Here is a 27,979-nt window from a genome sequence, read left to right on the forward strand (position 1 = left end):
TTCAAATCGAGTTCAGTTATAACTGCACTGTAAGGGGATAAAATATAGCAAACAAGGTAAAGAAATGTATTTCAGATTCAGCATCTTACCCCACAATCCCTTCACTTCTGAAAAGATAAAAAAGAGCTATGGGAAAACAGCAGCACTTTGGTTTGTGTACCCAATTCCTAACAAATCTGCATAATTCTCCTCAGTTCCCACAACGGATAACGTGATCTCAAATACTCACACGCACATTTATTTGCGGAGTTGTGCCAGACATCCGTTGGATTTCTTTGTTTGTGCCGAAATGCCTCTTCAACTCTAGTTTCTGTCTTCCGAGCTCCGGTACCATGAGGATTTATTTGTTCTGCTGTTACTGATAAGCCTGCGAGCAGAAGATAAGCAATACCTATTTAAATATTCCTAGCTACATAAACCAATAAGGTTTAAAAAAAAAGTCTAAAATACAGAACTGAGTTTTAAAGTCATTAATTATACTTGGATGGTTCACAATTCTGATGGAAATAGTGTCTTTTGTTTCAAGATAGTAAAAAAAAAAAAATCTAGATATAAAATTCTAAGAATAAAATAACCCAGCAGGCTATGCTTACATTTAATCCCCAAGTGGGCCCTATTTTTACTAATTTTAATTCTTAAAGGGAACCATTTCACATTATTATGACTGTGGGACAACAAGATTACATATTATATAAAAGTCATGATTCCTGCCACCTTAGAATGTGTAAGTGTTTACTGGCCACTAACCTCTGCTCACATGAACTGTTTACATCTGGTATTACTCAGCTGCCTGTCATACCAAACTGCAGTAAGTTTGGTTTTCCTGGATTGATCTTAAGAGTAACCATTCCATCTCAGCTTCTTCACTAAATTCCTTTTGTCTATGTGGTCACTGAACACTGATGTTTCTTGTCAGGGCTCTCTCTGGAAACTCTTTTCTCCTTACTCTAGGCTAGACACTCTCCCATGATGCATCATTTATACCTTCAGATTCCCCTACCATTATATAATAACTTTTAAATCTGTATCTTTAGCTCAAACATCTCTTAAGCTTCTGACCCATACATATATCCAACTGCCTACTTGATATCTCCAATTGGATATCCTAAAAATAGGTCAAATTAAAGTTACTCGTTTATATTTCTCTACCAAAAAAAAAAAAACTGCCCATCCTTACATATCCCCTATGTGGACTGGTGGTATTAAAAATTAGCATCTACTAAATCATTCAACCAGTAATCTGTCAGCCAATTTTGACTTTTCCTTTTTTTACATTGCCCTCCATCCCTACAGCTACATCTCTTTTATATTAATCCTTTCTAGCTCCAGTCCCATTTCACTAATTAACTCTGACTACTACAATGACTTTCCTCCCCTCAGCAGCTTTATAGTTTAGATAACATAAAAATCACCCATTTTAAGCATATGATAATTTTTAGTAAATTTACGAAGGCATGCAATCAGGACAGCAATCCAATTTTAGAACATAGCCCCAGGCAACCACCAACCTATGTTTTGTATCTATAGATCTGCCTTTCCTGGACACTTCATGTAAATGGAATCTAACAGTATGCAGTCTCTTGTGACTGGCTTTTTTCACTTAGCATAATATTTTTGAAGTAAATCCTTATCGTAACATGTATCAGTACCCTGTTCCTTTTTACTGCTGAATAACATGCCAATGCATAGATACACCATGTTTTGTTTATCCAGTTGACAGACATTTGGGTTGTTGCCAATTTTTGGTTATTAAGAATAATGCTGCTATCAACATTCATCTACAAGTCTTTGTGTGGGCATATGTTTTCATTTCTCTTAGGTAGATTTCTAGGAATAGAATTGCTGGGTGGTACAGTAAATCCATGTTTAACTTTTTAGAAACTGCCAAAGTGTCTTCCAAATAGGCTCCACCAGCTTCCTAACCAGTCTTTATCTCCCAGCCCCGCCATGCTGAGACCATGCTATGTGCTGCTGCCAAAGCAAACTGACCAACTCACTCGACTGCTTAAAGTCCTCCAATAACTCCTACTAACTGTGATAATGGTTCTGAAGGTTCATAAAAACCACCTAAATATTTTGATAAGATGCAGATTCCTTGGCCTTACTCTCAGAGAATCTGATTTACTAGGTCTATACTGATATGGGTAATAGGCACACACATTTTGGAAAACACTGAACTATAGGATAAAGTCCAAGTTCCTTAGCATGGCATTCAAATATTTTTTGAAAACCTGTTATATACAAGACACGGTTCCAAAGATTGGAGTACAGTTATGAATAAGGAGACAGACCGAAAAAAAAAAAAAAAAAAGTCAACCAAATGCTAAGTGCTGTGAGGACCACAGCCAGCTTTACATTAGCTGGTTAGGGAAGAGCTCTCTGAGGATGTAGAAGAAAAGCTTCTCCATAATTTTGATGTCCTGGCCCCAGCTCACCTCTTGAGTCCTATCTACCACCATTCCGTATACCTTTAGCAATGCTAATTTACAGTTCTTCCAATAAACCAAGCTACTTCACACCTTTGTGCCTTATTACACGCCTTTATTTCTTCTGCTGGCAATACCGCCTCCATCCCTGTCATTGTCTCCCTTCCTCTAGCCCACTAGGTAGAATGCTCCTATATTCAACGTCCAAAAGCTAAATTTCTGTTACTAATGTGTATCATGTAAATTATTAAAAACTTTACCTCTGTGAAGAGCCCCTGGGTGACGCAAATGGTTAGGTGCTCGATTACTGGTACAAATGTTGTATTCAAAATGTTGTATTCCCAACTGGGAGATGTCTCCTCTCTGTGCTCTCAATGTGCTTCAACCAGTGCATACATCTCACTGGACTTGATTTGTTTTATACTTCTCTCTTTTAATAAAGTGTGAATTCCTCAAGGGCAGGGTTTATTGTTCACTGAATGAACAAACCACATTTGCAATTCTGTGTTTATAATAACAAAACTCCAAATAAAACTTCAATGGGGAAAAAAACAGATGTAAAAGTATATCTAAATCTTTAAGAACAGAAATCAATAATTAACAAAAATATACTCTTGCACCAGAAATTTCCCTAAGAAACACTTTACTTCTCTTATTTGCACTGTCATTAGAACTTTCAGAGAAGTAGGTGTTGTTATTATTTGCCGTTGAGTTGATTCCCATTCATGGTGACTCAATGTGGGCAGAGTGGAACTGTCCCTCGGGGAGCCTCTGGGTGGGCTCCAGCTGCCAACCTTTCTACTAGTAGTTGAGCTCCTAACCATTTGCATCACCCAGGCGCTCGTCACAGAAGTGAAGTTTTTTAAAATCTTTGGGAATTTACATGATACACATTAGTAACAGAAATTAAGTAAGGTTGTGCCTCAAAATATCTCTATATGTTATTTTCATCATACCAGCAACCCTAATGAAACACCATTCAGTGGTTAAGCCTGAAAACAACAAACTAGGCTTCACTGGCAAGTTCATTTCTATAACTTACCTCTCTTTATTCTAGCTTCCTTAATTTCTTCACAGAGTTTATTGAATTCTGGATCTAATTCAGCGGCAATGATGGCATGTGCAGTGTCCTTCAGAGTACAAGCCCTGTGCCTTATTATCTTATCTGTTAAAAAAGATGGTATACATTTATTACAGACACAAATGAGATAATGTTAACAAAGACCATCTTAAAAATAGAAGTAAAAGAATATAAACATGCAAATATAGAACTGTAAAAAGTATTTCTAGGAACCCAGGGCAGAAATGAGGAGAGTACTGACACACAGTAGGGAATGAAACCAAGGCCACAAAACACTTTATATACAAACTACTGAATGGGAATCTAATTCGCTCTGTAAATTTTCACCTAGTGCGCACACACACACACACACACACGAAATCAAAGTAGCTTATTTTGCAATAGTATCAAGAAAGAATTCAAAGTCACAAAATAACATCTGCTTTCTCCTCTCTAATAAAGGCAAAAAGAATAGACAAAGATAAAGAGATATTTCCAATTTTCTAATTAGAAGGTCATAATAGTTCATTGTAGAAATCTCAGAAAAATGCGCATGGACGACTCAAAGACAATCACTGGTATGTTTCCTTTCAATACATTTTCTCCAAACTTTCATTCAACAAACACAGTGTCCAGCGTACCAGGAACTGAGCCAGCTTTACAGCAGCAAACAAGACAACATGGTCCCAACTTTCAAGGAGCTTTTCAGCCTAGTACAGGGAAGATGTATTAAATAATCTCTCATATACACATACAAACACTACCCCTCCTACTCCCCATTCACTAGGACAAAAAAAATCCTGAAAACAGTGATTACAAAAACTATAGGGTACTGGGAAACCCTGGAGGCATAGTGGTTAAGAGTTCAGCTGCTAACCAAGAGGTTTGCAGTTTGAATCCACCAGGCGCTCCTTGGCAACTTTATGGGGCAGTTCTACTCTGTCCAAAAGGATTGCTATGAGTTGGACTTAACTCGACCACAACAGTTTTCTCTTTTTTTTCAAATAGGGTATTGAGATGGGTGCCAATTTAGACTGGGCAAGTCAGAAAATGGGCTCTCTGAAGGAGAAGTGGCATTTGAGACTTGAAGCACACATTCGAGTAGCCACTGAAACAGCAGGGAAAATACCCATGGAGGCTCAGGAGACACCATGTAAGAAATAAGCCCTAGAATAAAAAGAGCTGAGAGATTTCAAGAAACTAAAAGGTGACTCATGTGGTTAAAACTCAATAAGCAAGAAGTAAACAGGAACCAAGTCATATGAAAAGAATTTTAGATCATATTCTAAGAGCAATGAGAAGTGAAGATGTACGCAGGGAAATGACAGGATTCAAATTAATGTCTTTAAAAGATCACTGTGACTGTCATCTGGAAACTTGATTGGCGGGGAGCTCAAGAATAAAACCAGGAAGCACAATCAGAGCCTCGTTTTTTTTTTTTTTTTTCATGAGAGAGGACAGTGACTTGAACTGGGATGGTGGTAGTGAGGGAAGAGAGTATTACCGATCTGAAATGTGTTCTAAATGGCATGACTTGGTGTTGAAGTAGATGTGGGGGTGAGGTAAGTGTTAAAGATGACTCCCTAGCTTCTTGCATGAAAAATGGGTAGGTGGAAGTACCGTTTATGAATCTGTAAAAAAATGAGAGAATAGAGGGAGAAGGAGGAAAAGAAGTTAGAAATCAAGAGTTTAGTTTTGGGCATTTCGACCCTGAGATGCCTACAAAATACTGAAATGAAGATATCATATATGCAAATGAATATGGGTCTCAACAATTCTCTTTATGACTTAAAAAAATGTAATTTTGTAATCTGCATTTATTATTGAACACACTGTACTTCCCTAAGTCCCCCACATGTCTATCAGTTTGTCGTACTGTGGGGGCTTGTGTGTTGCTGTGATGCTGGAAGCTATGCCACCGGTACTCAGATACAAGCAGGGTCCCCCATGGAGGACAGGTTTCAGCTGAGCTTCCAGACTAAGACAGACTAGGAAGAAGGATCCGGCAGTCTACTTCTGAAAATCATTAGCCAGTGAAAACCTTATGAACAGCCGCGGAACATTGTCTGATATAGTGCTGGAAGATGAGCCCCCAGGTTGGAAGGCACTCAAAAGATGACTGGGGAAGAGCTGCCTCCTCAAAGTAGAAAGTAGAGTTGACCTTAATGACGTGGATGGAGTAAAGCTTGCGGGACCTTCATTCGCTGATGTGGCGCAACTCAAAAGAAGAAGAAACAGCTGCAAAGAGCCATTAATAATCAGAACCTAGAATGTACGAAGTATGAATCTAGGAAAATCAGAAATCGTCAAAAATGAAATGGAATGCATAAACATCGATATCCTAGGCATTAGTGAGCTGAAATGGACTGGTATTGGCCATTTTGAATCGGACAACCATATAGTCTACCATGCTGGGAATGACAACTTGAAGAGGAACACTGTTGCATTCATCTTCAAAAAGAACATTTCAAGATCCTGAAGTACAATGCTGTCAGTGATAGGATACTATCCGTAAGCCTACAAGGCAGACCAGTGAATATGACTATTATTCACAAATTCAAGCACCAACCACTAGGGCCAAAGATGAAGAAATAGAAGATTTTTATCAGCTGCTGCAGTGTGAAATTGATCAAACATGCAATCAAGATGCATTGATAATTACTGACAATTGGAATGTGAAAGTTGGAAACAAAGAAGAAGGATCAGCAGTTGGAAAATATAGCCTTGGTGATAGAAACAATGCCGGAGATTGAATGATAGAATTGTGCAAGACCAATGACTTCTTCACTGCAAATACCATCTTTCACCAACATAAATGGCGACTATACACATGCACCTCGTCAGATGGAACACACAGAAATCAAACTGACTACATCTGTGGAAAGAGACGATGAAAAAGCTCAGTATCATCAGTCAGAACAAGACCAGGGGCTGACTGTGGAACAGACCATCAATTGCTCCTATGCAAGTTCAAGCTGAAACTAAAGAAAATCAGAGCAGGTCCAGGAGAGCCAAAATATGACCTTGAGTACAGCCCACCTGAATTTAGAGACCATCTGAAGAACAGATTTGATGAATTGAACACTAGTGACTGAAGACCAGACAAGTTGTGGAACGACATCAAGGACACCATCCATGAAGAAAGCAAGAGGTCACTGAAAAGACAGGAAAGAAAGAAAAGTCCAAGATGGATGTCAAAGGAGACTCTGAAACTTGCTCTCAAACATCAAGCAGCTAAAGCAAAAGGAAAAATTGATGAAGTAGAACTGAACAGAAGATTTCAAAGGGCGTCTCGAGAAGATAAAGTCAAGTATTATAATGACATGTGTGAAGAGCTGGAGATGGAAAACCAAAAGGGAAGAACATGCTCGGCGTTTCTCAAGCTGAAAGAACTGAAGAAAAAATTCAAGCCTCGAACTGCAATAGCGAAGGATTCTATGGGAAAATATTAAACGATACGGGAAGCATCAAAAGAAGATGGAAGGAATACACAGAGTCATGATACCAAAAAGAATTAGTTGATGTTCAACCATTTCAAGAGGTGGCATATGATCAGGAACCAATGGTACTGAAGGAAGAAGCCTAAGCTGCTCTGAAGGCATTGGTGAAAAACAAGGCTCCAGGAATTGATGGAATATCAGTTGAGATGTTTCAACAAGCAGACGCAGTGCTGGAGGTGCTCACTCATCTATGCCAAGAAATATGGAAGACAGCTGACTAGAAGAGATCCATATTAATGACTATTCCCAAGAAAGGTGATCCAGCCGAATGTGGAAATTATAGAACAATATCATTAATATCACATGCAAGCAAAATTTTGCTCAAGATCATTCAAAAACGGCTGCAGCAGTATATTGACAGGGAACTGCCAGAAATTCAGGCCCGTTTCAGAAGAGGACGTGGAACCAGGGATATCATTGCTGATGTCAGATGGATCCTGGCTGAAAGCAGAGAATACCAGAAGGATGTTTACCTGTGTTTTATTGACTATGCAAAGGCATTCGACTGTGTAGACCATAACAAATTATGGATAACATTGCAAAGAATGGGAATTTCAGAACACTTAATTGCGTTCATGAAGAACCCTTACATAGATCAAGAGGCCCTTGTTCAGACAGAACAAGGGGATACTGATTGGTTTAAAGTCAGGAAAGGTGTATGGCAAGGTTGTATTCTTTCACCATACCTATCCAATCTGTATGCTGAGCAATATATATGAGAAGCTGGACTATATGAAGAAGAATGGGGCATCAGGATTGGAGGAAGACTCATTAACAACCTGCGTTATCCACACGACACAACCTCGTTTGCTGAAAGTGAAGAGGACTTGAAGCACTTACTAGTGAAGATCAAAGACCACAGCCTTCAGTATGGATTGCACCTCAACATAAAGAAAACAAAAATCCTCACAACTGGACCAAAGAGCAACATCATGATAAATGGAGAAAAGATTGAAGTTGTCAAGGATTTCATTTTACTTGGATCCACAATCAACAGCCATGGAAGCAGTACTCAAGAAATCAAAAGACGCATTGCATTGGGTAAATCTGCTGCAAAGGGCCTCTTTAAAGTGTTGAAGAGCAAAGATGTCACCTTAAAGACTAAGGTGCACCTGACCCAAGCCATGGTATATTCAATTGCATCATATGCATGTGAAAGCTGGACAACGAATAAGGAAGACCAAAGAAGAATTGATGCCTTTGAATTGTGGTGCTGGTGAAGAATATTGAACATACCATGGACTGCCAAAAGAACAAACAAATCTGTCTTCGAAGAAGTACAACCAGAATGCTCCTTAGAAGCAAGGATGGTGAGACTGTATCTTACATTGGACATGTTGTCAGGAGGCATCAGTCCCTGGAGAAGGACATCATGCTTGGCAGAGTACAGGGTCAGCGGACAAGAGGAAGACCCTCAACAAGGTGGATTGACACAGTGGCTGCAACAATGAGCTCAAGCATAACAATGATTGTAAGGATGGCTCAGGACGGGGCAGTGTTTCGTTCTGCTGTGCACAGGGTCACTATGAGTCGGAACTGACTCGACGGCACCTAACAACAACAACTTCCCTTAGTATGTTTTGAAAAAGGATCTATTGAAGTAGACTTGGTATCTAATAAATTATACATATTAGAAATATAAAATTTTTTGTTTGTATATATGAACACAACTGTAGCATCAGTATAATAAAGATTATGAACATATCCATCATCACCAAAAGCTTCCTTGTGCCCCTCCCTTCTAATACTCTCCACAACCTTCTGCTCCCAGGCAACAACTGGTGTGCTTTCTGTTACTACAGATTAGTTCAGATTTTCTGGAATTATATATAAATGGAATCATACAGTATGAATTCCTTTTTTGGTCTAGATTATTTCATTCAGCATAATTATTTTTGAGAATCATCCCTACTGTTGCATGTATCAATACTTCAGTCCTTTTTATTGCTGAGTAGTATCCCATTATATGGCTATAATATAATTTGTTTAGGCATTCACATGTTGGTAAACATCAGGGACGTTTCCAGGTTTTGACTACTATAAACAAAGCTGCAATAAACATTCATGAACAAATCTCTGTATGGACATATGCTTTCATTTCTCTTGGGTTAATACCTAGTAGTATTGCTGGGTTATATGACAGGTGTATGTTTAACATTTTAAGAAACTGCCTGTTTTCCAAAGTGGTTATGATCATTTTATATTCCTACCAGCAATGTATCAGAGTTCCAGTTCCTCCACATCCTTATCAACATTTGGTGTGGTCAGTCTTTTCAATTTTAGACATTCCAATAGGGGTTTAGTAGTATTTCAATGTGGTTTTAATTTGCATTTCAAATAAAAATTAATGAGGTTGAATATCTTTTTATGTGCTTATTTGCCCTCTTAATATTTTCTTTGGTGAAGTACCGTCAAATCTTATGACTATTTTTTATTCTTTTGATTGTGGTAAAATATACAAAGTTTCCTTTTTAACCATTTATAAGTGTACAATTCAGTGACATTAATTTTTTTTGCCATCTTGTGCCATCACCACTACCCATTTCCAAAAGTTTTACATCATCCCAAACAGAAACTCAGTATGACTTCAGCAATAACTCCCATTCTCTCCTCCTCCAAGTCCCTTGAAACTACTCAACTTCTGTCTGTATGCATTTGCCTAATCTATATATTTCATACAAGTGGGATCAGACCATATTTGTCCTTTTCTGTCTGGCTTATTTCACTTAGCAAAATGATTTCAAGGTTCATCCATATTTCAACAGGTTATCAGGGCTTCATTTCTCTTTATGGCTGAGTAATAGTTCATTGTATGTATGTACCACATTTTGTTGATCCATTCATTTGTTGATAGACATTAAGGCTATTTCCACCATTTGGCTATTGTGAATAGTACTATAATGAACACTGGTATACAGTTTCTGTTTACTTGCCTGCTTTCAATTCTTTCGGGTTTATATGTAGGATTGGGATTGCTGGGTCATATGGTAGCCAAACTGTTTTCCATAGCTGCTGTACCATTTTGCATTCCCACCAGCAACAGATGAGGGCTCCAATTTCTCCTTATCAACATTTGTTGTTTTCTGTTTTGTTTTTTAATCTTAGCCATCCTAGAGGGGGTGAGTTTTTGTGGTTTTGATTTGTGTCTCCCCAGTGGTTAATGAAGGAGCCCTAGCAGCACAGTAGTTAAGTGCTTGGCTGCTAACTGAAAGGTTGGCAGTTTGAACCAGCCAGTTGCTCTGCTGCAGAAAGATATGGCGGTCTGCTTCCGTAAAGATTACAGCCTTGGTAACCCAATGGGGCAGTTCTACTCTGTCCTATAGGGTCACTGTAAGTCAGAGTCAACTTGATAGGAACAGGTTAGGTTTTAGCTTTTTAATGGCTAATAACTTTGAGCTTCTTCTCCTGTGCTTGTTGGCCATTTGCATATACCCTGTGGTGAAATCTCTGTTGGAGTCCTTTGTTTATTTTTCGATTGGGTTTTTTTCTTTTTAAGTTGTTGGAGCTCTTTATATATTCTATATGTTAAATCCTTATCAGATATATGGTTTCCAAAGTTTTTTTTCCCAATCTTGTCGCTTCACTCTGTTGATAAAGTCCTTTAATGAAAAAAAGCCTTTAATTTTTATGACATTCCATTTATTTTTACTTATTTGTGCTGCTTATGCTTTTGGTGTCATATCTAAGAATCTACTGTTAAAAACTAGGTCGTGAAAAAATACCCGTATGTTTTCTTCTAAAAGTTTTATGATTTTAGTTCTCACATTTAGGTCCTTGACCCATTTTGAATTAAGTGTTTTTATGTGGCGTGAGATATGGATTTAGTTTCATTATTAAACAGACTTCTTTTGCCATTAAATGGACTTAGCACCCTGGTCAAAAATTAGTTGACCACAGATGTATGATTTCTAGACTCTCAATTCTATTTCTTTGGTCTATATGTCTATTTTTAATACCAGTACCAGGTTGTTTTAATTACTGTGGCTTTACAGTATGTTTTGAAATCAGGAAATGTGAGTCTTCCTACTTTATTCTTCAAGATCAGTCTAGTTGTTTGGGGTCCCCTGCCATTCTATATAAATTTGAAGACTGGCTTTTCCATTTCTGCAAAGATTGTTGGGATTTTGATATCAATTGCATTGTATTTATAGATTGCTTTAACTGACATCTTAACAATATTAGCCCTACCAGTCCACGAAGATGGAGAATGTCCTTGCATTTATTTAGGTCCTCTTTAATTTCTTTTAGTAATGTTTTATAGTTTCCAGTGAAAACATCTTTCACTTTCCTGGTTAAATTTTATTCCATGGTCCTCTATTCTTTTAGAAGTTATTATTATAAATAGAATTGTTTCCTTAATTTCCTTTTCTACTTGCTCACTGGTGATATATAGAAACCTGACTGATTCCTTTGTGCTGATCTTATACCTGTCACTTCTTTTTTTGCATAGAGTTGTTCCAACACTGTCTATTGGAAACACTACACTTTCTCTGCTGAACCACTTTTGCACCTCTGTCAAAAAGCAATTGACCACATATATGTGGGTTTTTTATTTCAGGACTCTATTCTATTCCACTGATCTATTTGTTGACCTTTATGCCAATACCACACGAGCTGGATTACTGTAACTCTATAATAGGTCTTGAAATAAAGTAGTAATAAGTCCTCCAATTCTGCTTTATTTTTCAAAGTTTTAACTATTCTAGGTCCTTTGCATTTCCATGTGAGTTCTACAATCAGCTTGTCAACTTCTGTGAAATGTCTGCTGGAGCTTTGATTTTGATTGTATTGAATCCATGGTTCAATTTGGGAAGAAATGACATCTTAACAAGACTCAAGTCTTCCAACTCATAAACACAACATCTCTTCATTTTCTTTAATTTTTCTTTCCAATGTTTTATACTTTTCAGGGTACAGGTTTTGCATATTCTATTTATCTACATTTCATATTTTGATACTATTGTATATAATATTGCTTCTTAGTCTACTGGCTGGAATATCCAGTATAATGTTGGACAGAAGTGTTGACAGGAAACATCTTTGCAATGTTACTCATTTTAGGGGGAAAGTATTTAGTCATTCATTATCAGGTATGATGTTAGCTATGGTTTTTTTTGCAGATGTGTATTTCTAGTTTACTGACAGTTTTTAGTTAGAAATGAATGTTGAACGTTGTCAATGCTTTTCTATATCTGTGGAGATAATCACATCTTCCTTAGTCTGTTAATATATTGAATTATACATGGATTCATTTTTAAGTATTAAACCACTCTTGCATTCCTGGAATAAACCCTACTTGATCACAATGTATTATGCTTTTAACATATTGTTGGATGTAATTTGCTAAAATTTTATGTTCATGAAGGATATTGGTCTGTAGTTATTTTTTCCCCTTGTAACAGTGTTATTTTGGTTTTCGTATCAGACTAAACCTGACTTTGTGGAACAGTTTAGGAAGAATTCTCTCCAATTTTCTGGAACAGTTTGTGTAGAACTGGTATTATTTCTTCGCTAAGTGCTTGATAAAATTAACCAGTGAAGCCTTCTGGGCCTAGAGTTTTCTTAGTGGAAAGATTCAAATTCAATTGCTTTAATAGATATAGAGCTATATACATTATTCATTGCTTCTTTTATGAGCTCTGGTATTTTGTGTCTTTCAAATAATTTGTCTACTTTACCTCAGTTGTAAAATTTACTAGCATAAAACTGTTAATAATATTCCCTTACTATTATTTCAATACCTGTAGAATGTCAGCTTTTTTCATTTCTATTATTGGTAATTTGTGTCTTCTCTCTCATTACTCTGACCAGTTCAGCCAGAAGTTTATCCATTATTGATCCAAGTTTTTATTTCATTAATTTTCTCTATTTTTTTATTTCAGTAATTCCTGTCAAATCTTTCCTTTTTTCTGCGTACTTTGAATTTCATTTGCCCTTCTTTCTCCAGTTTACTGAGAGCTGAGGTCACTGTTAAGAGACCTTTCTTCTTTCCTAATCATACTGTATTTTTACACAAGTAACGTGCACATTCTACTTTTGTTTGCCAGCTGAGCCCTCCTCCTGCAAAGTATTTTGATAAGTGCACTACGCTTATTTTTTTACAGCAACGTGTAAAAAAAATTGGCATAGCAGCACTTATGAAAATACCTCTCGGGAGGGGGATGCAGTTGGCAAACAAATGTAGAAGGCCTGTGTTATCTCATAAAAATATAGTAGACGTCTAGCGATATAGTTTTCCCTAGCTACTGCTTTAGCTGCATTCCACAGATTTTTGACGTGCTTTTTTTATATTATTTTCATTTTATTTAGTTCAAACTACTTTGTAATTTCTTTTTTTTATTTTTTCCTGACCCAGAGGTTACTGAGAAGTATTTAGTTTCCAAATATTTGGGGGATTTTCCAGATAACTTTCTGTTATTGAATTCTAATTTAATTCCATTATGGTCAGAGAACTTACAGGGTATAACCTGAATCCTTTTATATTTAATAAGACTTGTTTTACGGCCCCATATATGGCCTACCTTGGAAAGTGTTCCAGTGCACTTGAAAAGAATATGCATACGTGCTGTTGTGCAGAGTGTTCTATAACGTCACTTAGGTAAAATGATTGGTAGTGGTATTCAAGTCTCTATATCTGTACTGATTTTCTTCCTACTGGCTCTATTATTGAAAGAGCGGTGTTGAAATCTCCAAGTTTAATTGCAACTTTGTCTAGTTGTCCTTGCAGTTCTATCAGTTTTTGCTTCATGAATTTTGAAGCTCTGTTATTAGGGGCATAAATGTTTAGAATCGTTATGTCTGCTTGATGATTATGAACTACTCTCTTTATCCCAGATAATATTTTTTAGTCTGAAATCTACTTTGTCTGATATTAATGAAACCACTCCAGCTTTCCTTTGATTGATACAACCATGATATATCTTTTTCCATGCTTTTCTTTTAACCTATTTGTAACTTTATATTCAAAGTTAGTTTCGTGTTGAGTCTTACTTTATTTTATCCAATCTGATGATCTGTCTTTACTTGGGGTGCTTATGTCAGGGGCCAGTGATTTCTTTTTCTGTAAAGGGTCAGAGAGTAAATATTTTAGGCTTCACAGGCCATAAATTCTGTGTTGCAAGTACATAACTGTCATATTAGTACAGAAGCAGCCATAGACAATAAGTTAAAAAAAAAAAAAAAAAAAAGAGTGCGGCTGTGTTCCAATAAAAAACTTACCTTAAAAAACAGTCAGCCTGACTACACTTTGCTAACTTGTGGTTTAGACAATCTCATCTCTGGTTTAGACCATTTACTTTTAATGTGATTTATTGATATGGTTGCTATTTATTTTCCATTAATCCCATGTATTCTTTGTTACCTTTTCCCCACTTACATTAGACTGTGTGTGTTTTAAATGATTCCATTTTATCTCCTTTACTGATTTAGTAGCTTTCTTGGTTGTACTATTCCTGGCTGTATGGAAATTTCAAAGACTACTCCTTTTCATGCTTTTAACTGGCTCTTTCTCTGGCCTTGAGCAGTAGTTTCCTGAGGTATATGGTGTTGATCAGCACTTAGCTGAAAACTGGAGAAGGACTGTCTGCAGATATCTGAGTGCTCTCTCTGTGAAGATTTCTTCTTTCTGGTACTCTGCCCAGAGTAGTCTAGCCAATTTGGTCTACCTGAGTTTTCCCTCCCCATGCTACAGTCTGGAAACTCTCCAAGCAAACATAGTGTTCAGCTTGTTTATTTCTCATCTTTTAGGATGACTGTCCTTCACTGCCTTACATTATTGTCTTAGAAACTATTGCTTCATATGTTTTGTTTAGGTTTTTTGTTTCAGGTTGGAGTGTAAATCCAGTCCTTTTTATTCCACCCTGGCAAAAGCAAAGGTCTCCCTATGCCTTTTAAATAGTTGAAAACCAAACTAATGGCTGTTTAACATTCTAAAGTGGGATATATCTTAATTTTTCAGAATTATTTCTCTATTGTTGGAAGTTTTAAATTGCTTTAAATTTTAGCTACTACAAATAAAAGCTACAATGAACATTCTTAGAAGTAGCTACACTGTTAAACTGATAATACAATATTTTTAGCCCACAGCATATCACACCTCTCTACCACTGGCTTCCACCTCAGCCTGAGCAAAGAGGAACTAAAAAAGATGTTAGATTAAATGCTAAGTCATGTTTCTGGAATATTATCTTGTCCTCTAAAATAATTTTTTTTTCTCTCTTTCTAAAGGACACCTATCATCCCCCATCTCACCCCCAATCAAAAGGTGAAAAGAGCGAATGAATGAAGAAAAACAATTTCATAAAAATTCTCTACTGGCTTGAAGGACACGGAATTTATTCTAAAGAGCACCTGCATTTGATGGGGGGAAAAAGCTTTTTCTATCATAGTTCTTTTTAGTCATTCTTAGCTTAGAACAGTATCTAAGAATATACACAGTACAGGATCATAAACTTAAAGAACATTAAAACTAAAAAGGACATACATGATTATTCTTGGTCCTTAAACTTTTTTTGAGGGGCAGGGGAGTCAGTACGAATCCTTTTAGGAATGTGATGAAAGTAGAAAAATACACATGCATTTTGTATATGGCTGTTCAGACTCTCACAAACCCCAAACTTAAAACCGTTGCTCTAATAATTGTGCTTGAATAAAAGGTACATATTTACCAGCTCTTTTTACTTTGTCTTATACTTTAACATCTCACGGTTCTCCAAATCTAAGAAATTTGCAAGTAACATAAGCATGGCGAAAAAAACACACATTGGCTTTGAAGCTAAGACATCTCAATTCACTCAGTTGTGCCATTAACATTTGTGGTTCTGTAGATATTATTACCACCTTTGCCTTCAGCAAAAATAACGGCTACTTAGGACATACTGATGAATAATCTGTAATGTAATAGGATCACTACTTTTATGGAAGTAGCAACTATTTCAATGTGTATTTTTTGTATTTTGCGTGAGCTTTTATTCTCTAAGTCACTATTAAAAGAAAAAACAGAAGTACATTAGCCATTTTTTTAGTAAGGTTATTAGAAAGATAAACAATATGTTTTAAAAATTTTTACAGCATGCTTTTCCCCATAATTATTTCATAAATAAGAAATATTACTGTATTGTCTGGTTCAGATCACATTTACACATTAATTCATATTTCTACATAAAGCTATTATCTCTCCATTTAAAAATTTCTGTGTAATCTGCAACTTCTTAAGTTAGTATCTGACAAGAGAACAAGGGATACAATTTACTCACTGGCCATATTTATTAAGAACGTGCTCCACATAAGATGCCTACACAGATCCTGTTCTCAATCAGCTTAGGCTCTAAAACAAGGGATAAAAACCAAAAACCAAACTACTGTCGTCGAGTCAATTCCGACTCCGAGTGACTCTGTAGATATGTAAACAAAATAACTACTTCAGGCAAAAAAAAAAAAAAAAGCTTTAATAAATGCCTCAGAAAACTTACATAATGCTATGAGATTCAGAGAAGGGATTGCTTATAATTGAAGGAAAATGAGAAAAACTTTCATAATAGCATTTAATATTCCTTGAAAGATAAGTGGGATTTTTTTTTTTTTAAATGAGCTTTTTAAAACTATACACTTTAAAACTGTAGACTTTCTTGGTTCTAAATTATACTTCAGTAAAACTTATTTAAAAAGAAGAAATATACACTCTCTCAGTAGAAGAAATATATTTAACAAACATACTAAAACAGCAAGGCTCAGACCTATAATGAGAATTTTTCCTAACGCTTCCTCCTGGTCTCCTCCTCTCTCTTCTCATTCTATATCTGCCTACGGATTGCATTCACTCCTATACACTGATGACTCCCAACCATATCACCTGCCCAAACCACAAAAACAAACCAGTTGCCTTCAAGTCAATTCTGACTCATGATGATCCCATGTATTTCAGAGTTGAACTGTGCACAGGGTTTTCAATGGCTGTGATCTTTCAGAAATAGATGACCCAGGCTTTTTTCTGAGGCGCCTCTGAGTGAATTCAAATCACCAACTTTTCAGTTAGAAGTCAAGCACTCAACCATTTGCGTCACCCAGGGACTCCTTGTCTCTTGCCCAAACGTCTCCTAATCCCCAGAACCACATATTCAACTATTATACAATGACTCCGTTTTATCTGGATGTTAATGTCCAAAATTAAGTTTAGCATCCTAACACAAATCTATTCATCCATCTATTTACTTTCTCAGATTCCCTAATATCCAGACCAAAAACTCAGGAGCCATTCTACATTTATGTCAGTCATATCTAATTGGTTGATCACTAAGCCTTTCATATTTTACCTCTTTTGCTGCCATTACAAGAGAATCTTAACTAGCCTCCCAACCTTCACCTCACCATTCCCATGACCTCTACACTAAAATTGATACTACTCATAACACTATACTCTTAAAACACAAATCAAATCAAATTGTATCACTTTCTGTCTTAAAACTGTCCGATGGCACCTTAACATCTAAGAATTAACTCTAAGGTCCTCTACGGTCCTTACAAAGATCAGAAACTTACTATGATCTTTATTTTTCTGTAGGACTCCCCCATTAAGTAGACTTTAAACATCTTACAGAGCCCAGGCCTGTGTCTTATTCATCTGTATCTCTCTAGCAGTGAACATCATGATTTATACATGCAGAATTTTTAATAAATAGAGGCTTAGGAAATGATGAACCAGTGAGTGGGGCGGTGGCAGAACTTCCCTCCACTGCTCTACAAGCACACTATTCTTTGCACACTACTTGCCTCAGCCTAGAAGGAATACCCTTCCCAATCTTGCTCATTTCCAGGTCATATCTTCTCCTTTGTGCTCATTCACGCTGTGCACATGTTTTTAACATAAACCTTAAGACACTGCACCATAGGCATCTGCTGCCACCTCAAGACAAAATTCATTATTGCTACCTCTCTACTAATAATGTTTCCTGTTACCGCAATAAGCAATTATTCAGTAAGTATTTCTGTCATCTCTACTAACAATGAGTTTCTGACAGTAGGGACTATCACTTATTTACCTTTGTGTGTGTGTGTATATATATATATGTATATGCCTATCACGTATTAGTTATCCAATACGTATTACTGGTTTGAATATCTGTCTCAAGAGGCAGGGATGCCATAGTCATCTTTGTATTTTCAGCACTCAGCTTTGTAATTAACTAGCACATGACACTCATAAATACCAAGAGAAGTAAGAACAGGTTTGGCTGAAGCACAGACTCATGAAATATAGCTATGGCAAATAAATGTAGAAGTGTATTAAAAGCAGACCACAGGGGGTTTCAGAAACTAAGGTGAATCCAGGGGCTAGATAGCAATCTACCAACTGATACAAAACAGACGATTTTGGAAAGACTACAAGATTAGGGCTGAAATTTCAGCAAAATTAACTAAATAATGGTATGTATATGGATGGGCTTTGGGTTTAGAGAGGATTCATGAATGGGGAACAGCGAAACATAATCAAAAATCTATGAGGTAAAAATTAGGATCATATATCTAACACTGGTCACATTTAGAAGACAAGTTAAATTTCTTCTGGCTCCATATTTAATTCCTGTCCACATCGTCCTCAAGGGGGAGAATCTGGGTAAACACTTAGGCAACATATCTAGCCTTCAAAATGCTGGCTTTTGCCTTCTATGTATATGCTATTTTTTTCCCCAAACGGCCAAGTGTTCTGCAAAACAGAATACCGTAAGCTTTCAAATACTCACGAGAGCTTGTAAAAGTAATACAACATTCATGTAATTTCCACTTACTACACAACAAACCCTGAGGTTGTTTTTCTGATACATAACAAGTGGTTCTGTTGCTAAGAAAAAAACAGGCCTCTTGCCTAAAGACTTGAAAAAATCTGAAAAGAGCTAAAATAATGCTTTTGAATTATATCATACTTTTTGCATCTAAAAAAGTGAAGGAGGAAAGTTATAAGTGCATCATGCTAACTATAACTGTGAGATAAAGCCATATTCTTTGATTATACAACTGAAATCTGGAGTAAAAGAAACACCAGAAACCATTGCTTCTTTCTTGAGCGCAATATTATTAAACAATGTGGTTATAATGAATTACTTAGGGGAAAAACCTAAAATGACCTTCTCAAGTGGCTTTCTCTAAGCAGTCAAATTCATTTCTACCAGTTCCTAGATCAGTTCCAAAACAGGATTAGATTTAAAATGTGATCCCAGGAAGGTAATAAGCAGAAAGTATAATAAAGCAAATATGCCCAGTAAGGAACAAATTTATGAAAAATTAAAGTACAATTTAAAATAATAATGAATAAAAATACCAACAGCTAACCTTTATGGAACACTTACCATGTCGAAGGCACTATGCTAAGGGTTTAACATATTAGGTTGAACCATATGAAAATGGTAATTTTCTCTTTTAAACCGCTTCAAAGAGAAGAACCAAACACCAAACCTGCTGCCGTCGAGTCAATTCCCACTCATAGCAAGCCTATTGGCAGAGGTGAACTGCCACGTAGGGTTTCCAAGGAGCATCTAGTAGATTCAAACTGCCCACCTTTTGGTTAGCAGTCAAGCTCTTAACCACAGTGCCACCAGGGCTCCCCAAAGAGAAGGGTACTATTATTATCACTATTTTGCAGATGAGAAAACTAAAACTTAGAAGCATTAACTTGACTGACATTAAAGAACTAGGAAGTGGCAGAACTCGGACTACAGCCCAGATCTAAATCCAAAGCCCAAGGTCTCAAATAACATACTACGGAGTTTCAGTAATCTCTCTATTTTGAAAAACAGGCTGAGGGTGTAGGTACACAAGTACTTTCATACATTCCTCAACGCCACTGTGTAGACACTTGTGCAGGCTGCGCTCTTACACAGAACCCCAGCAATGGAGTCAAACGAGGCTGAAACCCAGCCCCATAGTACACTACCCTAACTACGGCCTTGTTGCAGGGTTGCATTCATACTGAAGAAGGGGATTCTTTCTCTCTCTCTCATGCAAAACTGCCATACTGGCTAACGGTGGCCCTGATGCTGCTGGTAGAAGTAAAAAGTGGTAAAATATTTTGTGAGAAGATTTTAATCACACACATTAAAACCCTTAAAAAGTTATATATTCTTTGATGCAGAAATTTTACTTTAAGGAATTTATCCTAAGGAAATAATCAAGGACATACATAAAACTTATGCTATAAAGATATTTGTCATTGTTTACAATAGAGGAAAAACTAGAAAAATCTAATATGTCCAACAACAGGGTATTAGCTACTACAGTACATCTATATGATGAAAAAATGTGGCAGAAATATATTCTTTGCCTTGCAAAGTTTTTCACAAAATATTACATGAATGACAAAGTTTAAAAAATCACATTATATCATTTGTAATAAAAGGCAAACATCTTAATACAAAGCATAAGAACTATTAGATACCAATGCAGCAATGTAAAAATTTGGTTCTGCCTCTTAACTTGAAATTAGGATGTGTGTTTTACTGTGGTCTAAATTTAGGCAAAATATATCTGATTGAGCATGAAATTGAGAAATCCAGGTCATTCTAACATGTAGCCTGGGTTGAGAACCACTGTCCCAAAACACAGATGGCAAAGCACAAACAATACTCTAAATATCTTAGATAAGAGAAACTTAAACAAGTTAAAAAAAAAAACTTACTTGTATATCACTTGAAGAAACAGTGAGAATTCTCAATAAAGTGAGGAAGAGAAAAACAGCCCCTGACGCTGGAAGCTGGCCCAGCACTGTCAGCTAGGTCTTGGTGTGCTTGTATTAAACAAACAATTTCACAGAACACTAACATCACACAACGCCCCTCTGTGCCCATGATAAATGATGGAATAATGATAATGACAAGACCATGCTGTAATCATGTCTGAACACAGTCAAAAACATGAACATTGCTCTAATCACAAAAATAATAAAATATAATCCTATCCTAGTTAATATGAGCAACTGCTTACCAATCATAGCTTTAGCCTCACTCTATTCTTCTTGGCTTTGAGGTTCTAAAAATGCCCAGCCACAAAATTACTCAAACTTCCTAACAGCACCAAATCTGTTACAAAGCCCCACTTCCTTAAACCTTCCCCCAAATCACTTAACACAAGTCTAAATCCTATAGGATTTTCCATGCTGCACATTCTCCCTTGTTTAACTACAGATATGTGCCTGACGGTCCTTCCTGAAGGGCGATGATAAAAGCTGGGATTACTAGCTTGAGTACAGGGCAGGATGGGGTCAGAAGTAAAATAATAAAATTATATAAAAACACCTACAACCTAGAGATAATTACTTCCACAAAAACACGTCTTTTGATACAGAGACTTATCCTGTCATTGATTCCCACAAATTCAAAAGTCCCAGTGTGGAGCTATGGAAGGTGGATGAACCCCGTCTAAATCCTATAGGATTTTCCATGCTGCACATTCTCCCTTGTTTAACTACAGATATGTGCCTGACGGTCCTTCCTGAAGCGCGATGATAAAAGCTGGGATTACTAGCTTGAGTACAGGGCAGGATGGGGTCAGAAGTAAAATAATAAAATTATATAAAAACACCTACAACCTAGAGATAATTACTTCCACAAAAACAGGTCTTTTGATACAGAGACTTATCCTGTCATTGATTCCCACAAATTCAAAAGTCCCAGTGTGGAGCTATGGAAGGTGGATGAACCCCTGAAAACTACTGCCCTGAGATAGTCTCTAAACCAAAGATATCCCCTGAAGTCATCTTAAAATCGAACAACAGTTTAGCTTAACTAATAAAAAAGGTCTGCCTTGAGCATTATGTTATTTTAAGGACTATCTATATAGGATCAAATTGACAACAGCGACTTGAGAGATTAGAGGGTAGTGAGTTTATATTAACGAGGGAGGAACAACTAAGAAAAGGAGAGTGAGAATGGTTACACAACTCAAAGAATGTAATCAATGTGTCACTAAATTGTACATGTAGAGACTGGTGAAGTGGTATGTGTTTTACTGTGTATATTCTCAAAAACAACAACAACAAACTAAATAAAATTTAGGGAGAAAAAAAAAGTCCCAGTGTTTATCAGCACTGGTGACACTGACAAAATAAATATATTTTAAATTAAATTCTTCATTACTCAGTTTCCCATCATAACCTGAACAAAATAAAAATCAAAGTATAAAAAATGAAAGGTAAACGAAGAAACTAAATCCTGAACATAATACCTAGAACAATAAAATCCTCTAAAGTGTATTATTTTTAATATATCACTACTTCTAAATCAAGACGTTTCTGAACATAACCGATCATTAAAATTAATTTCTTTATCTAAACAAAGACATGACTTAGTGTTTAAGCCATCTTCTCTGCGATTATGAGTCAGGCCTGCCCTGTGCATCCTTACCTCCTGGGTCCTTATCTGGATTATACTCTAAAGCATTGCTACAGATGAGGTCAATATCTTTCAGGAAATCCTTGGCAGTCAGGTAATTATGTTTATCGATTTTAGTTATTATTGTTGATAAATCCATTGGTTCCTTGATTACTTCAAGATAATCTGAAACCTACAACAAATAAGACATTTACATGAAAATTATTTCTGGTTTTTCATATGATCTATTCAGTTTATAAAAACATAGTTATTTAAAAATTAAATCTAGATACTTAAAAACTGCAGCACAATTTATTCTACTAAAGTTATTATCTGTCATACTTTCCATGAATAGCCTCAGTTTCCAAGTCATATCTAAATCAGCTCTGAGATGCTTCTCATTTTGAAATTTGAAACCAATTGCCTCAGTTTTTTTAAATTCTTTGGACATACCTGAGAAGAGAATGGATAGGTAAAAGCACCCAGTAAGCATCAATAAATGTTACTTCAAGAAAATAAAAGGAAAAAATGATTTCTCATATTATTAGAAAAGTTGTTCTGATGAATCTCTTTAAAAATTTTTTAAATAAAAATTTTTCTTTCTCTTTCAGTTTTCTAGGGTGAATCATTTCATGGAAAGTGTTTTCCACTCCTTTGGAGGCATTACAAATATTCTGAGTCAGTCATAAAACAAACCAAGTATTGCTTTCATCATTAGTAAAAGATCTGTTGGATTTGAAGTATTAACAAATCTATAAACAAGAAACATATTTTGCTCTATGTGCTGCTTTTCTGGGAGATAACCCAAAATATGTGATACTAAGTAATGCCTTGCCCAATAAATTATATGTTTTATATCATTTAACTAATAAGAAAGCCCTAGCAATCTCCAATCACGTAATTAGGTCTGAAATAAAAGCAGCGTAAGCAGTAATGTCTAATTAGTCCAGAACCGATTTCTGGAGATAGGTAATTTCTGCTTTATGAAATTGAAGGCTAGCTTCAGATGGCATTATTGCGATTACTTTTTAAAATTTATATGTGTAAACAGACAGTCCCTGACTGAGCAGGAGAAAAGTGGGACGCAGAACTCAAATTCTAGTAAAAAACACCAGACTTAATGGTCTGACTGAGACTAGAGGGACCCCAGAAGACATGGCCCCCAGACTCTCTGTTAGCCTAAAACTAAAACCATTCCCAAAGCCAACTCTTTAGACAAAGATTAGACTGGACTATAAGACATTAAATGATACTTGTGAAGAGTGTGCTTCTTAGCTCAAGTAGATACATGAGACTAAATGGGCAGCTCCTGTCCAGAGGCGAGATGAGAAGGCAGAAAGGGACAGGAGCTGGTTGAATGGACATGGAAATACTGGGTGGAAAGGAGGAGTGTGCTGTTGCATTACAGGGAGAGCAACTAGGGTCAAATAATGATGTGTGTATAAATTTTTGTATGAGAAACTAACGTGAACTGTAAACTTTCACTTCAAGCATAATAAAAAAAATATGTGTGTACACGCACACACAAACACATATATATATAAAATACCTCTTTTAAGACTTTTAAGATCTTATAAAAATATTACGTAGGAAGGGGTGTGTGTGTTTTTTAATTTGTATTTTGGCCTCTAGGAGCTGAAAAGCCAGTCAACCTCCTGACGGGAAAGATAGTAAGCTGTACTGGAGCAAGTAATAGTTCAGAAGATAGTTGTCTTCTTGTCTCTGGCACTGGGCATGCCCTGTATACATGTAGAAAATGTTTTATAAACTGTAAAGCACTATAAAAATTATATTACTAAAGGTTATAAAATTTTAGTACCTATGCTTAATTTTAAAATTCAACATTTATGTTCTAAACTTTTGTTCTCTCTGTAGTCAGCTTTAAAATTTAGTAAAGTTTTTAGAAATTTTAAATTCATCATCTGAATATAAACTTTGTGTTTTTTTATGCTTAATTTTAAAATTCAACATTTATGTTCTAAACTTTTGTTCTCTCTGTAGTCAGCTTTAAAATTTAGTAAAGTTTTTAGAAATTTTAAATTCATCATCTGAATATAAACTTTGTGTTTTAGGTTATCTAAATGTTATCTTGTTTCCCTTCTCTAATCCCTCCTAAGGACTCCCACAGTTAAGAGCAGGTAAAGAATCAGTGGCAGAATGAAACTGAGACAAAAGAACAAAGGAAAAAACAAGAGGAATGTAACTCGACCCTTAAATAAAATTTTTATCTGAACAACACTTTCTTTTTCCACTGCCTTACCACCATTTATAAAACTTTTACTCTGTTGCAGATGGCATTTGAAATCTGACGATCTTTTCTGGTTTGAAAGAAAAGTTTCTTGGGCAAAGGCAGAACTGGTTTATTCCAAACATGGGAGGTTGTACTGGGGCAAGCTGTTATCATTTATGAAGAATCAGAGTCCAAACATACCCAGTTTAGGGTGAAGGGGCAGAAGGCATTTAAAACAATCTTTAAGGTTGGCTGATAGTTTTAAGGTCTTCTGAAAACACTACAGGAAAAAGAAATATTCCACTAATATAAAGTAATATTTATTAACTGGAAAAAAAAAAAATTAGGTCTGCGTATCCCAGTTGGAGGAGAAAAAAAAAAAAGTAGCTGTGATATAGTGTAAAGAAGATAGACTTTGAATTTTAAAAAATTGCAAGTCACAACTATGTCACTTGCCAACTATATAAGCTAATCGAGCCTCAGTTTCCACAACTGCAAAATGAAAATAATAATGTTGACACTGCAAGGTTGTTGAGAGGAGCAAATGGATAAAGCTATGTACTGTGGACAAAGATACAAATAAAACTATAGACAGCCTCTTTATTCCACAATAGGGAAAAATAGATATTTTTTGGGCTTGCCAGGGGGAAAAAATGTAATGCTAGTTCACTGTTTCCAGTCACACATGAGGTACTGGTCCCAAAGGAAGCTACTCAGGTCCAAGAGCACAGATTTCACAATTAGGACATGACATTAAACTTTAAACCATTTCATAATTCAAATTAAAAAAAAAAAGAAAAAAAATCAGAACTAAAAAGACCAACACTGTTCAAACATGGAGTCTGAACTATAAGAAGAAGGCCAGTAAAGATTACATTGTGTTTGTCCACATACTATATTATCCCAGGATAAAAAATTACAATAATAATCTAAAATAATAATAGTTTACGCTATTATGGTAGATTCCAAATGGAAAATTTCTTTACTCATCATCACAAACCATGCTCCCACAGGCACACAAAACAGTAAACATAGAAAGTGAGAAATTTTCCACCAGGAACAGAGAAAACCTTGGAGGAAAAAAATATTTTAACTGCACAGGATATGCTAATTTCAAACAGCATCTCAGCCACAGGCATTTCCAAAACATGAAATTTCAGGCATTTTATCCATCCCTTTTGATGACACACATGTAATCTTGGAGATGCCAGTATTAATTTACACTGACTGGTTAATATCAGTATGTTTTTTGCAAGCAGGATTTATCCTGGAATAAAAATAGTCTAGTACGGACAGCTCATTAAAATAACTTTTAATCTTCTTCAAAAATTGAAGAGTAAGAGATCTCAATGATCAATAATAATTAAGAAGAAATATACAAATCAGTCACTAATTTTACCCAAAAGTCACCAGATGTTTGCTGACGACATGGGTAGTTATCACATGGATTATAATTTTACAGGCTAGGGGTAATATTCATCCATGCCTTTGTTTTTTTTCCTTCCAAAAAAAGATGTCAATATTTTTTTCTTTTAGCCAGTTCAACTTCACTGTTTGCACACTACTGAAACAAGACCTCTTCAATATCCACCGGTTTGCTGAAGATGTTAAAGCGTTTATCTGTGGCCAGCCTCTTGGTTACATCCCTGAGAAACAACCGCAATTCTCTTAAAGTATTTTCCTCCTGGTCCTCCATCCGATTTTTTTCTGATTCTGATAGCTGGCGAGGTGGAGAAGGTAGTGCAAGAGGAAGCACTTCCATAGCACAAAGAGCTAAAGAGAACAGAAGAAACTGTTAAGATTTCAATATGATGGGGCTTAGACCTAAATTACTTTTCTAGCATTCCCTCAAAATATTCTTTTAAGAAAATGAGAATTCCAAATATATACGAACCATGTAATTCAAACAAGTAAAAATCTGAATGGAAACAAAAAGTAAATTAGGGAATAGCTTAACTTCATAACTCATAACAGGACTCCTCTAAAACAAATGATTTTAAATAATTTGACTCTGAAATATCATTTACATAAATACTTCAAAACATAAATATCTTCAGGGTGAGGTACTGTATACTTACTAGCTTAAGTCAATTTTGTTTAAAATCTGTTTCTCAAAATGGGGCTGCCTTATACACATGGAAAGTAAAATTAGCAATTAACAATTCTTTGAGCCTTCCTGTCCCCAAATATTAATTCTGATTTTAGGCAAATATCCTACCTTCATATTCTTAGTACAACACAGAGAAACACTGAATGGTGCTTGGGAGCAAAAAAGGGTAGAAAAAAAAAGAATCCCAGATATTGGAAGAGATGAAAACAAACTCAATTTAAAGTTCTATATATAAAATCTATGGTATTCACTACCTAAACCAAAATAGAAATCTTATTAAAGGGTAAGGAATTCACTTTCCTAATCATAATATGCTCTAATTCTTTAAAAGATCTTCCTGATATCAAATTGAAGCTCAGGATCAAACCTGGAAGTATTCTCACTGGAATCTAAATAGCCCCTAAGGGGAAAAATGAAATTCAACAGAAGCAACTCAGAAGAGAATTATGTCAATCCTAAACACAAAAAAATTAAGATTATGGGACTAAAATATACCTAAGAGCATACAAGATACCATACTAAAATAAATTATTTTCATAATGAAATATTTTAATACTGGCATTTAGATTAACAGAAGGCAACAGCTAATAACCAATTAGAAGGTGTAATTTACATATTAAATTTCCCAAGGTTTCTGGGGGAAAAAACCCACAATTACAGCCATTAGATAGGTATTCACTTTCAAAACATTGAGAAAATTTAGAAAGAAGCCCACTAAAGAGCAACAGGATTGTTAAAGCTTGAGTAATATAACCAATTTGGAAAATAGACAAATGAACAAGACCACTAGAAAGAACATGAAAAAGTAAGAATTTGACAGAGATGGGAATTTATTTAACATCCTACAAGAACTGCTTGGAGAAACACTAAAGATAGAATCATAAAGGGGAAAGACTTTAAATTTTTTTAACAAACAGGATTGCTATTTCCTAGAAGAGGCTGAATGAATAAGTTAGGGGATCTTATTTATTATGCACCTTAAAGATTAGAAAAAGAAACTCACTTTTGAATGGTTTAGAATGCAGTCCTTACTTAAGTCAAGGAACTGATATCTGACAAATTCTTGAGGCCCTTCTTAAGGCTATGAGTCCAAATCCAAGAAAAATCAAATGCTTAAAACAAAGACATGATAGATTTCCAAGTGCCTAACATAAGACATCTAACATAACAGATGTTCAATAAATATTTAAAAAATTAATCAATAAATAAACCAGAAAAAGCAAATGTTCTAATTCTAACCAGCTCTTATCCCCGTCAAACCTTCCCTGGCCCACAAATAATCAGCACAACACCTGAT

The 27,979-nt window shown here is 35.8% G+C and overlaps 1 protein-coding gene across 5 annotated transcripts in view; it reads right to left on the reverse strand.

Moving 5' to 3' along the window:
- Window positions 1-27,979, reverse strand: part of ATAD2B (ATPase family AAA domain containing 2B) — a 160,834-nt gene that overhangs the window by 12,067 nt on the left and 120,788 nt on the right. For 3 of the 5 annotated variants that reach the window (XM_049905122.1, XM_049905125.1, XM_049905126.1), the window contains exons 21-24: window positions 26,149-26,345; window positions 22,376-22,535; window positions 3,469-3,591; window positions 230-367 (exon numbers count right to left, since the gene is read on the reverse strand). In XM_049905122.1, coding sequence (XP_049761079.1) covers window positions 230-367; window positions 3,469-3,591; window positions 22,376-22,535; window positions 26,149-26,345 — 618 coding nt within the window. The remainder of the gene's footprint in view (window positions 1-229; window positions 368-3,468; window positions 3,592-22,375; window positions 22,536-26,148; window positions 26,346-27,979) is intronic. The other 2 variants (XM_049905124.1, XM_049905123.1) reach the window with 2 other exon arrangements.

Source organism: Elephas maximus, chromosome 12 (assembly GCF_024166365.1).
Source record: "Elephas maximus indicus isolate mEleMax1 chromosome 12, mEleMax1 primary haplotype, whole genome shotgun sequence".
Classification (NCBI taxonomy): domain Eukaryota; kingdom Metazoa; phylum Chordata; class Mammalia; order Proboscidea; family Elephantidae; genus Elephas; species Elephas maximus.